The sequence below is a fragment of the Rhinopithecus roxellana genome, chromosome 5 (genome assembly GCF_007565055.1).
Source record: "Rhinopithecus roxellana isolate Shanxi Qingling chromosome 5, ASM756505v1, whole genome shotgun sequence".
Taxonomy (NCBI): domain Eukaryota; kingdom Metazoa; phylum Chordata; class Mammalia; order Primates; family Cercopithecidae; genus Rhinopithecus; species Rhinopithecus roxellana.
Window position 1 is genome coordinate 67,892,980 of NC_044553.1, and position 12,398 is coordinate 67,905,377.

The 12,398-nt window shown below is 56.2% G+C and overlaps 1 protein-coding gene across 2 annotated transcripts; it reads left to right on the forward strand.

Annotated features, from left to right (window-relative positions):
- Positions 1-9,564, forward strand: CCDC9B (coiled-coil domain containing 9B). Of its 2 annotated transcripts, none has more exons than XM_010359773.2 (11): positions 1-154; positions 950-1,060; positions 1,354-1,461; positions 2,086-2,241; positions 2,329-2,454; positions 3,088-3,257; positions 3,559-3,617; positions 4,199-4,252; positions 4,344-4,434; positions 5,185-5,227; positions 5,311-9,564. In XM_010359773.2, exons 1-11 carry the CDS (start codon positions 11-13, stop codon positions 5,851-5,853), a joined length of 1,605 nt encoding a protein of 534 aa, XP_010358075.2. In that variant the 5' UTR covers positions 1-10; the 3' UTR covers positions 5,854-9,564. The 2 variants fall into 2 exon arrangements, with proteins under 2 accessions (XP_010358075.2, XP_030787108.1); XM_030931248.1 differs by having other exon boundaries at positions 42-154; positions 1,284-1,461.
- The last annotated feature ends 2,834 nt before the right edge of the window (positions 9,565-12,398 follow it).

Consider the following 12,398-nt stretch of genomic DNA (forward strand, 5'->3'; position numbering starts at 1 on the left):
TAATCACAACATGATCTCGTGTGCTGAGCAGCGAAGCCGGCAGGGAGAGGCCGGCAGAGGCCCGGCTCCGGTGGCTCCAGCTTTCTTCCCACTCTGGCTCCCCAGGGGCTGCTCTGGAATTCTGTCGGTGCCCGCTGTTGCCATGCACTCGGCTGTGAGTGGCAGTCTGCCTTTGGCAGGGGGCTTCTTGGGACTGGGAGGGGGCTGGGATACCAGGCAGCCACCCTTTGGGGGCAGCTGGGGACAGCTGGGGCTGGGAGAAAGAGGGCTGTGACTAGATGGGTCACAACAGAGACCCTGCATCCAGACAGGGAGGAACCTGGAATCTTGATGCAGAGACATGGCTTGCCCAGGGTGACTCCCGGGCTGGGGCCGCCAGGGGAGCTGGCTTTCTCCGCCCCGACTACCAGCAGCTTTCGGCCTGGAGAGGCTGGGCCTGTGGGAGCGGCTCTTTCCTCCAGGCTGGGCACAGGCCTGGGTGTGGGGTCCAGGGCCTGAGAGCCCAGGACGGAGCCAGGGCCTCTCCTTTTTCTCTGGTTGTGGATCTGGGAGTCAAAGAGCTCCCCCCTCGACCTCCCGAATCCCCTGGCAGCTTCCCAGTCACGGCAGGTTCCGCTGCCAGAGCCATTTATAACTCCCATTCCAGGCTCTGCTTAGCAGTGAAGCTCCCTGGAGAGCTGGGGGAGGGGCAGCCCAGTGCTGGGAGCTGTGGCTTGGGGTATGAGGCCCTGACCTGAGCCCCCTGAGGAGGCAGGGACAGGCAGACAGGCCTAGCTGGAATGGGGGCTTGGGGCCTTCTTTGGGCCATCTCCCCGAGCAATCCCCTTCCTTCCTGGGTGACCTTAGCTGTGGGTCTGGGATCTGTTCCTTGGGTGGTAAAAATGTGAAAGCTGGGGACTGGTGAGAGGGGGACCCGGAAGTCAGGGGCTTGGGTTCCCTGCCTCTGCAGGGGCCTGCCAGAGCTGAGTCCCCCATGAGCAGGCAGGAGAAGGACGCAGAGCTGGATCGGAGGATAGTTGCCCTGCGCAAGAAGAACCAGGCCTTGCTCCGCAGGTACCAGGTGAGTGGGCTGCCACAGGGCCGGGAGGACCCGCTTGGCTGCCACTCCCTGGTTGCCGCACACACACATGATGGTCTCTCCCTGCAGGCTCAGGAATGCGCCTCTGGGGCTGGGGCCAGGGGTAGGGTGGGTATGGTCCCTCTTAGAGGCTTGGTCAGGGTCCTGGGGATGTGTGATGTGGCGCCTCTGCCCCCTGGTGTCCCACTGGTGTCTCTCCGTGTAGGCCTGTCAGCGTCTGTGTCTCTGTGCACCTGGGGGGCCATGGCGTGTGCTGACCCCGGGCCCTCCCACAGGAGATCCAGGAGGACCGTCGGCAGGCAGAGCAGGGGGGCATGGCTGTGACCACACCAGCACTCCTCCGGCCCGATGGCCTCACCGTTACCATCAGCCAAGTTCCTGGTGTAAGCCTCACCCTGGGAGACAGGGCTCGTAGCAAGCAGGTGGAGGCCCAGACCACGTCAGGGGAAGACAGCTGCCTCTGTTCCCTTCTTCTACTAACTGTTCCGGGGTGCATCCGTCAGCTCCCAACCTCCTGCAGTAGAACCACTGCTGTCCCCACCAAAGGGCCACAGCTGAAAGCTCCCCTACCCCCAGTAGAAGCCTCCTTATACCCTTTTCCCGTCCACAGCCCTGCGCCTACGCCACAAAGCACAGGCCACTCAGCACACGTCACTCCTAAACCTCAAGCCCCAGGGGCTAAAACCCTGCAGGAAGTGGGGGACAGAGAAGTTGGGGCTGAATGCCAGGAGCAGTGTCTGAGGGACAGAGACCCATTGTCTGAGTGCTCTGGGTTTCCCAGCTCAGAGATGACGGGGGCCACTGTGGCATCTTGGGCCTCTGGGTGGCCCTGGGCCCTGGATAACCTCATGCCATTGGCATGTGAACAGCCTGTGGGAGTCAGCTCCTCTGTGGGGAATGCAGGGAGGGCTGGGGTTAGAACCCAGGCCTGGGGAACCACCGAGAGGACCCAGTACCCAGGTCCTGCCCAGCACTGCTCATGTGGCCTGAGGGTCTTCGTTCTGCAGGAAAAGCGGGTGGTTAGCAGGAACTGGGCAAGGGGCACCTGTGGACCCGGAGTGACCAACGAGATGCTTGAAGATGAGGATGCTGAGGACCACGGAGGTACTTTCTGCTTAGGGGAGCTGGTGGAGCTGGCTGTGACCATGGAGAACAAAGCAGAGGTGAGCAGGGTGGGTGGGGAGTGCAGGCATCGGCGGGCAGCCTCTTCTTCCCTGACTCTGCTGCACTGCCCATCTTCATCCTCCCAGGCCAAACGAATTGTAAGTGAAAAGCCCATCAGAGCAAGGAACCAAGGCACAGAGGGGTCACCTGGAGGGCGTGTGACCCGGAGCCCCCCCATGCAGGTGGCCATCAGCTTGGATTCTGCACGGAAGGTGCGTCTTCAAGAGGGGATGGGGACATGGATCTGAAGGTCCTCACTTAGGGGAGGCAGAGAAGCTGAGTCAGATATGTCCCTCATCTGCAGGGATGTGACTGAGGGAGCACCTGCAGGAGTTCCTGCTCCTCCTTCCTTTCTCCGGCCAGTCTCTACTTTGGGTGGGCCTTGAAGTGGGAGACAGTTTAAGCCAGAGATGTGATCCAGCCCCCTCCCCTATCTAGCCCTGCTGGTGGCACGGGAGTGGAGGAGGGGCCGGAGGGTGGAGTTGACTGGCCAAGTGCCAGGTGTGACCTCTAGGTGGCAGCAGCCCCTAGTCCTTGCCCTTGCTCACAGCCTCCAGGGCCCCTCCCACTCCGGCTCATCTACATATCCCTGCAACAACCCTGTGGGTTGGTGCTATGGAGATCCCCATTTTACAGATGAGGAAATGAGACACAGAGAGGTTAAATTACTTGCGCAAAACACACAACTAACAAGTGGATGGAAGCCATTTCCATGGGAGAGCTGGAACACATCTAATTTTTAGCTGGAGATGTGGAAACCTTGAGAGAGGAAGCACCTGAGTCTCCAGACCCCACCCCAAGCCTCTTCCTGCTTCTCCCTTTCGCTGAGTGTCTTCTCCCTGCAGGGTGCTTGGGAGCCCCGGAGCCGGCCGGTGGGGGAGCCCCCAGAGGCGGGCTGGGACTACGCCCAGTGGAAGCAGGAGCGGGAGCAGATCGACCTAGCCCGCCTCGCCCGGCACAGAGACGCACAGGGTGACTGGCGCCGCCCGTGGGACCTGGACAAGGCCAAGCCCACGTGGGTGGCTGGGTTGGGCAGCTTGCTGGGCTGGCGATCCTGTGGTGTGGGGTGGAGCTGGCTGCGGGCACTGCTGGGAGGGCTGCAGGGACTCTCCTCCGGGTGGAGAGGACCTTGCTGGGCTCTCTGGTCGGGCCCAGAGTTCAAGGCTCTGTGTGCACACTGGGTCTCCCATCTTTCTTGGGCCCACCATCTCCCTGCTGCCTTCAATTCTGGGCCTGGGCTTGGGGGAGAGGGGTGTCAGGGTGGGGCCCACAGCAGCTTCTGTGCACCAGCAACCTGACTCCATCTGTCTACACAGGCTACAGGACTGCAGCCAGCTGACCGGAGAAGGCCCAGCCAGGGCAGGCAGCAGAAGGGGTGAGCTCACACCTCCCTCATCCCTCCCTCCTTGGCTTTGTTTATCTGTCACCCCCTTGTCCTCTCTTTCCTCTGTCTCTCAGTTTCTTACTTATTTTCAGAGCTGAAAGGAAGCACTGGAGAACATCTTCCTTCCTCTCCCTCACTATCAGAGGAGGGCACCAAGATCTCCCATCCTCCCCTCTGAGCCCACAGCCCTTGTCCAGGTTCTGACCAGGAGGCCCCAGAAGGAGGCTCAGTGGAAGCCTGCCCAGGGGTCTCTTCGAGGCGCTGGTCCCTAATGGGTGAAAGTCCTGGTGGTCCTTCCCCAGACACACTGTAGAAACAACTGTGGATTTCTGGTCCCCTTGTTTTGTATATAAAGAAGCTGTGGCCTGAGAGTTGGGGCCAGACACCTAGCCACAGAGTGGCAAAGCTAGCACAGGACCCGACTCTCCTGACCCCCAGGCAAGGGCGCTTTTGGGGAGGCAAAACCCATGACTGGCCCTGAGGACTGACAGCTTCCTGAGGCTGGAAGGACCAGTGTTCCTGTTTTGGATCCTTTGTCACCCCACTTTTCCCCACTTTTTTGTCCCTGTCAGGTCCCAGGAGCCACCGGAAACTACAACCCCCACCATTGCTCCCTGATGGAAAAGGTGAGTTGGAGAGGAGGAGGGGCCGGGTCTCAAGATGGAGCTGGCTGCTATGGGCCTCTTCTCTCCTTGGCTTGTGAACCATCTCTTGCAGGTCGGGGCAGGCAAGCCAGCAGACCCTCTGTGGCACTAGCCACAGGCAGCAAAGCCCGGGGCAAGGAGAGGCTGACTGGCAGGGCCCGAAGGTAACAGGTGGCGGGGACAAAATCAAAACGGGCATCTGGGTGTCCCAATTTCCTGGACCAGTACAGGCCCAGGTGCCAGCTCCATCCCTGGGGCCCCTGCCTCCTGGCTGACTGCTGCCTGGCGAGAGGTTAATGAGATGCTGGGAGAGGCCATTAGCAGAGGCTGCAGCGAGAGCCTGGTGCCTGGGGAGGCTGGTGGTAATTACAGCAGCTCCCTTCCCCTGGGAAGTGAGGTATGCCTTTCCCAGGCATTGCAGGCAGGGACACGCCTGGAGTCCCCACAGAACTCAAGGTGCTGCAAGCTTGGCCATAAACAGCAGCTGGGGACCCAGGATAGGCCCAGAGTGCATGGCATTCAGAGGAAATAGTTGGATTTAGGGAACAAGGTCAGGCTTGGGAGGGAGAAGCATCCTGCAGCTACATTCTGGCTCTGATCCCAGTCTGAGACCCTTGGGCTTTGGCTTCTCCCAGGGATTTCTTTGGCAAGGAGATGGAGGCCCAGAGGAGGTGGAGGCCCCTCCTCTCTGGTCCTGCCATGGCTGCTCCTCTCTGCTGAGAGCTGTGGGGCTCTAGGGAGAGTCTGGATCACCCCTGGGATTTCTCCACTGCTCAATGTGAGGCCTAAACCGTGAGGTCCCAGCTCAGCCTTCCGCGCTGGCTCTCAACTCCACCCCACCCCTATATTCAGGCAGGGGGACATGGCTCTGGAGTGAAGTGGGGTGGGGTGTGCCATGAGCTGTGTTTCTACAGGTGGGATATGAAGGAAGACAAGGAGGAGCTGGAGAGTCAGGAGGTAGGTACTTGGGTATAGGATGGGGCAGGCTGGGGACGCGAGCTGTAGATTCATCAGCCACTGGGGCTGTTCTCTTGTTTCAGGGAAGCCAAAGCACCAGAGAGACTCCCAGTGAGGAGGAGCAGGAACAGAAGCAGAGCAGGATGGAGCAGGGCCGACTGGGGAGCGCCCCTGCAGCCAGCCCAGCCCTGGCATCCCCAGAGGGGCCAAAGCGGGAATCAGTGGCTTCCACAGCCAGCTCAGTCCCCTGCTCACCACAGGAGCCTGACTTGGCTCCTCTTGACCTCTCTGTAGGAGGGGCTGGCATCCCTGGGCCTAGGGAGAGCACGTGTGTGCTCAGTCTGAGGCCTGGAGCCCAGGAGAGCCCTGTGTCTTGGCCAGAGGGCTCTGAGCAGCAGCCCCTGGGGTGGAACGATCACCAGACTGAGCTGGAAGTCCAGACTTGCCCTGAGCCACAGAGAGGAGCAGGGCTCCCAGAGCCCAGAGAAGACAGGTCTGGCAAGGCTGGGGCCCAGCAAGGCCTGGCCCTGAGAAGCCGGCCCCCCAGAGGAGGCAGCCAAGGGCCGAGAGGCACAGCAGGTATGAGGCGCAGGACAGGGCGCCCTGGCCCTGCAGGAAGATGCTGAACACAGCTCCTGGGAGCTGCGGAGCCCCGGGGGAGAGGGAGAGGGAAGCACTCCGTTAAGAGCCCTCCGCATGACGGCCATGTGATTGCTGGTGGCTTGCGCCATTGTCACTGAGCAGTGTGGCAAAGTCTCCAGCACGGCGACCATGTGAGGGCAAGGAGTGGCCTCCCTGCACCTCACATGCTCATCCCCATGCACATGTGGGTTTTCACACACGGGCACAGCCCCTGGTGTATTCCCCTGGCATCTGAGGCTGGTGCACCCTGACCTGGGCCTACCGCTGCCCAGGCCACAAGCCCTCTCCACTATGACGAGAGAACAAGGCTTGGTGGCACCCAGCACCTGGCTCCCCTGGCTCCCTGTCGTCGCCCCAGGGCCTGGCCTCCCTCTCCAGCTGCAGGCTTTCACCTCTTGCCCGGGCTGGATTCCCCCAGTCCCAGATTCCCAGGATGCCCAACCAGGGGAATCCCAGTAGCCACGTGCTAGTCTCCTGCCTCTCCTGAGTGGTGGCTGAGGCCTGGAGGAGGGGAGGCCACACAGCTGGCAGGGTCTGGCCTGGGCAAAGAAGAGTAGAGCTCACGTCTTCTCAGTGAAAAGGAGGATCTCTGGAAAGTCCTCTCTGAAATGGGGTGGGATGGGGAGGGACAACCTCCTCTCCCACTGCAGGATGGGAGAAATTACTCCCAGGCCCCCACACCCAGGTCAGACGTCACGTGCACCCTGAATGGAGGCAAGGGCCTGGCCCTGCAGCTCAGGGTCATTTCCTGCCCTTTCCACTTCCTCTTTCCCCACCGCCCTGCACTAGCACCAGGGCCAGGCCAAGGCAAGAATCAGACAGGGACTCCACAGACAGAGAAACAACTTCCAGCTAAGTATGACATCAGGACGTGTCTTTCCTACAAAGCCTCCATCCCCACCCCTCCCCTGAGGCCCACGTCTGCTGAATTATCCGGACTCCGCACAAGCTGTGGCTTCCTCTCAGTTCAACAAACATTTCCTGAGCACCCACTACCAGTAATCCAGCCGGTAGGCGACGGAGACTGCCAGCAGGAGGGAGGGAAGAAAGCCAGTCATCCGGCAGATCTGGGCTGTTCTGGGCGGGAGCTGTTCTGGGCCATAGGTGCCCTACAGGGCTGGGGGCAGGATGGCAGTAGGAGCTCCAAGGGACCCTCCCACCTCTGCTTGGCACAAGCAGGTGCCCTTCTTTCTTGTTATGTGTGCCTTCTGCTCCTGAGCCCTGGTGTGGACCTCACCGCATGGTCCCCTTTGCCCCTCCTCTCTGGTCCTGCCATGACTGCTGTTCTCTGCTGAAGGCTGTGGGGCTCTAGGCAGAGTCTGGACCACCCTGGGATTTCTCCACTGCCCAATGTGAGGACTAAACTGTGGGGTCCCAGCTCAGCCTTCCTCACTAGCTCTCAACTCTACCTCACCCCTCTATTCAGGAAGGTGAGGGGTGTCTCTTTAGCAGACCAGACTGTTTTGAGACGTGTCTCTCATATTTTAACTGAAGAGTCATGCAGATTCTGATGGTCTGGGGAGGGTCTGAGAGTTTGTCTTTTTTTTTTTTTTTTTTAAGTTAGGGTCTTGCTGTATCACCTAGGCCAGAGTGCAGTGGCGCAATCAGGGCTTACTGCAGCCTCGAACCCTGCAGGCTCAGGCGATCTTCTCACCTCAGCCTCCTGAGTAGCTGGGACTACAGGCGTGCCACAATGCCTGGCTAATTTTTGTATTTTTTGTAGAGGCAGGGTTTCACCATGTTGCCCAGGCTGGTCTCCAACTCCTCGGCTCAAGCGATCTGCTCACCTTGGCCTCCTAAACTGCTGGGATTACAGGTGTGAGCCAGCACCCCTGGCCAAGAATTCATATTTCTAAGAGGCTTCAGGTGAAGCCCATGTTGGTTCCTGGACCATGCTTTTGAGTAGAATATATGTGTAGAATATATGCTTTTGACTAGAATATATGAAGGGCTGAGAGTGAAGACAGACTCTAGACTCTAAAGGTTGGTGGCTGGCTATGTAGGGGATGGGAGAGTGCTACCCCTGTCAGGTGGTGGGGGCTTCCTGGCTTCAGAGTTGGGTGGGAGACTTGGGGAAGATGCTTTGGAAGGCAGTGAGTGGGTGGTGTCAACTTCTGGTAGTGCAGTGGGAGAGCTGGTCAGGGATGGGGTGGGATGGAGTGAAGGGGGCAGAGGCATTTGGTATGGGGTTACTCAGAGGAATTTTGGAAAGGCTTGGAAACATTCCTATATACGTGAGACACACCTATGCCAAGGCGAAGACTCCAAGCTCAAGTTTTTCTCTTGCCTTCTAGTCACAAGAACATGGCTTTGGAGTGTGACACTGGCCTAGGAATCCATGACTCCCAAAGGATGGGGCCAGGGGTAGAGGAGGTTCAGACAAAGACCTTGGATTTTGGAGACATCAGGCAGATGTCTCCAAAAACGATTGTGATCAAGAATCTGAATTATAAGATTCACAATCTGCTCCCCAACCCAGTGCTGCCAAGTCTACAGCTGCACCTCCACGAAGGGGCATACGCCAGGCTTGTCTGACCCTGCGATGAGGATGTAGGAAGCAGGCAGAGCTCCGGTTCAGCCCTCACAATGGGACTGAAGCAGGAGAGAAGGCTGGGCAGAAGGGCTGTGGGGAAGTAGGGCTTGTCTCCGTGGAGTGACATCCAGAAGGATGTCAGGAGGAGGGATGTCACAGGAGTTATAGGCATTGGAGGGAACAGAGACTGGCACAGGACCTCTTCATTGCAGGAAGATGGTAGTGCAGGCAGGTAACTTTGAGCTCTTCTCAAAAAAGGAGAGCTCTTCTTCAAGATAAGGGAAGTGGTAGTTATGGTGGTAACCCCCAGCTATCTGTCCAGATGGTTGCCACCCCTCCTGCTCTAGGATGGAAGCAGCCATGGAGTGGGAGGGAGGTGCAGTAAGACACCCCTCCACAGACCTTGTCATCATGGGAAGCTGGTTCTACCTCTTCCTGGCTCCTTTGTTTAAAGGCCTGGCTGGGAGCCTTCGTTTTGGGTGCCTTTCTCTTCTCCAATGAACAGACAAGACTACTCGTCCAAGGTGGCGGGTCTTCATGAAACACAGCTGCCAGGAACCCAGGCATAGGGCTGGGGGCCCAGAAAAAGGAGGGCACACAGGAGGAGGGGAGGAGCCAGTAGGGAGATGCTGGCTTCACCTAAGGTCTCGAAACAAGCAGGGCAGAACAGGCAGAGGCCTCTCCATCCCAGGCCCATTCTTGACAGATGGCGGGAGGGAAATGCAATAGACCAGCCTGCAAGAAAGACATGTGTTTTGATGACAGGCAGCGTGGCCTGGTGGAACAAGCACAGGCCTTGGAATCCGATGGACTGAATCAGAACCCTAGGTCTGCCATCTGTCAGCCGGGTGACCTGGGTCAATTTTAGCCTCTAAAAGCCTCAGTCTCCTTATCTGCAAAATGAGGCTTGTGATACCTACATTGAAGGGTTGCTGAGAAAATTAAAGATAAGAGTATCCAAAATAGTCTACGGCCATACCACCCTGAATGCTCCCGATCTCGTAAGCTAAGCAGGGTCGGGCCTGGTTAGTACTTGGATGGGAAGAGTATGGAAAATATACCTGCCCGCAGTTGGAGTTGGATTCTCTCTTAACAGTAGCCTGGCACACAGAAGGCACTCAGTGAATATTTGTTGAATAAATGAAGTAGCGATTTGGTGTGATCTCTGTGTTCTTTGTTTTCTACCTTTTCTTTACGTTCTCTTCTAGCCTCATCTTTGCTGGGTGTGGGGGTGGGGGGCGGTCAATGCACTTTCAGGGAAACAAGGAATGGTCTGTAAAGTTTATCTGGCCCACCAGGTGAGCTTCCTTCAGTCCCATGGGGGGGTCCAGTGGAGTCGCAGCCTCGAGCAGTGCCCCTGCTTTACCAATGAGTGTTCTTTGACCTTCCTCACTGGCTCCATCACACTTACCCCCCTTCACCCTGCACGCTGTGCTGCGCTGGAGGCTCACAGGGGTTCCTCCTCTCTTCTGTCTACCTCAGTAGCAACCTCACACACTCACGCCACCGTTTCTTGCTTATTTTCCCAGAAACAAACCCCCTTGAGGAGTTTGCTCTGTGTGTCCCAGAGTTGTTTTGTCACCCAAAGGAGTAGCATGACTAGAGTTTGCTATGGTCAAGGGACAGGAACTGGGGATCCTTGGAAGCAGGAGAGCCTAGCTATCCAACAAGGCACAAGTTCGGAATGTTGGACCACCAGTCAACTCCAGCCCCAACCCTGTCAGGGACAAGAACAGGAAAAGATTGCACAAACCCCCCAAAAGAACAAGGAACTGTCAAAAATCCTAATATAGCTGTATTTTCTTATTTTAGGGACTAAATCAAGGGGAGGGGCCAAGGGAATAGGAGAACTAAAGACACCACGTCACTTTAGTTGCAAGTCACTTATCCATGTCCACACACCCCACACACATCTCTTTCTGAGCAAGGGTTATCAGGGCTCATAAGGAAGGGCTGACAGCGGTTGACCACAACCCCACCAAAGGGGGAGAACTCAAGGCTGGGAGAGGGAATGAAAGCAGCCAGCAGAAAGCATGGACTGCAGCTGCTTTCTCTCAAGTCTGCTGGGCCTTACGTCACAGCTGCTCATTAAGCACCCACTTGACGCCGGGGAAGTGAAATAGCACAGACCTGGCACCAGAGAGAACAAATGTGGCACCCAGTGCTCCTTTTAAGGACTGGCTCAAGAAGCAGCAGGCCTCAGGGCAGGAGGTGAGGCAAACACAGCAGTACCTTCGCGGGAGAGGGACGGGACTCGCTCAGGGCTGCCTTTTTAACAAGCTCTCCAGGGCAAGTTCTGCGGCAACTGTCAAAAATAATGGACAATGCAGCCTTTTTCCCTTTTCTTACAAGCACTAGGGACACTGTCTCCTCTTTCCCCAGCAGGGCAGCTGGCTTTAACCAAGAGAAAGGGTCAAAAGGCACCTCGATGACCATCTGTCAAAACAGAAATACCCTACCCCTAAGTTACAGCATCAGAGGAAAAGGCTGGGCCAGTGGTTCTGACTTCAGTGTGTACCAGCATCACCTGGAAGGCTGGTTAAAGCAGAATGCTGGGCTTTGCTTTCTGAATTTCTTCTTCAGTTGGTCTGGGATGTGGCCTAAGCTGTCATTATTCTAACACATTCCTGGGTGACGCTGATGCTGCTAGTCTGGGCACACTGGTGTAATGTTTACCACCTACCCCCTTCACATTTCTTTCTGTGCAGCATCATATTGCCCAAGGGACAGACATTCCCTTGAAAATATATTACTTCATGTGTACACATTGTACTTTTATTCCCAAGATCTCAAAGCCCTTTCAGATCTATAACCTCCATTTGCTCTCAGGAATTCCCATTTATTTAGCAGAAAAGAGAGAGGTCAAAGGCCTTAACCAACACCATTGTTGAGTCCCCAGGCTTCCCATCTTCCAGTTCAGGAGTCCCTCCCAAGAACACACAGTCTCCCTGCCCAGGGCCTTGTGATGCTGTGAGCTGTCTACACCTCTAAGCCTGGCTGCCGTGACTCTACACTACCCAGGCTACCAGCAGGGAGCTGAGGGAGCAGGTGGGCCTCCAGGACACAAGTGTGGGGAGACCTCAGCTAACGACTCTGAACACCGAGGTAGCAGAGAAAGGTATATATATTTCAAAGGAAATCCTTGGTCATCAATGCAATTTTTTTTTTTTTTTGGACAAGTTGGTTTTCGGAGTTTTGAGGTTCACTTAGAACACTGTAGACACCAAATAAAGATCTAAACTAAACTAAAATTCTTGAATTAAAGGTAATGGTTCGTGGAAAACATCCCTGCGGATATTAGCTAAAATCTTACTGCTATTTTACTGATAAGCTATTGCAAAAACAGAATACTGAAGAAAACAGGGTAGTTTGACAAGGGGAGTCTTGCGGGCATGACTGTAAACTCCTTGCGGATAATTTTCTGGTCCTTTAGTGGTAGCTTAACAAATGTTTATAGAATTGAATGGGGCACAGGATCCAGTGAGGAGCGCTGACCAGGTGGCTCCCATGCAGGGTGTTTCTGCACTGAGGGTGGAAAGCCTGGTAGAGTCTAGGTGAGTGGGAAAGAGAAGTTTGTTTGTTTGCTTTTTCAATTAGCCACTGGAGGGGACAAAAAGCATAACACAGGCTTTCTGGCAGCAGAAAACCACAGGCTATGTCAGCAAGTAAAACAGAGGTAACCAAAAAACTGTCGACAGAGCAGGCATGTTTATAGCTTAACATTAGGCTGCAGGGCTGGCACCTAGGAGACAACGAACAGGTCACATATCCTACGGCATGTCCATTAAGCACCATATGGAATACCACCGTGGACTTCCGGCAAGAAGTCCCGGAAAGAACAGGAAAGCCAAGGCTGAGTCCTTCGACTTGGAAATAAAAAAACTGAGGCCACAGAGATCAGTGCAGCTACAATTTGCAGGGGTTTTCTTTAGCAACCCACCTTCTTGAACCAGATTACGGGCTGTGGATACGGGCATGCAAGTAGATTACGACAGG

Bases quoted from the DNA above. Each gene is read 5' to 3' on its own strand.
- CCDC9B (XM_010359773.2), top strand. From the start codon at position 11: ATGATCTCGTGTGCTGAGCAGCGAAGCCGGCAGGGAGAGGCCGGCAGA. The intron at 155-949 runs GTGAGTGGCAGT...CTGCCTCTGCAG, and splicing joins CTGTTGCCATGCACTCGGCT to GGGCCTGCCAGAGCTGAGTC. The intron at 3,618-4,198 runs GTGAGCTCACAC...TGTCCCTGTCAG, and splicing joins CAGGGCAGGCAGCAGAAGGG to GTCCCAGGAGCCACCGGAAA.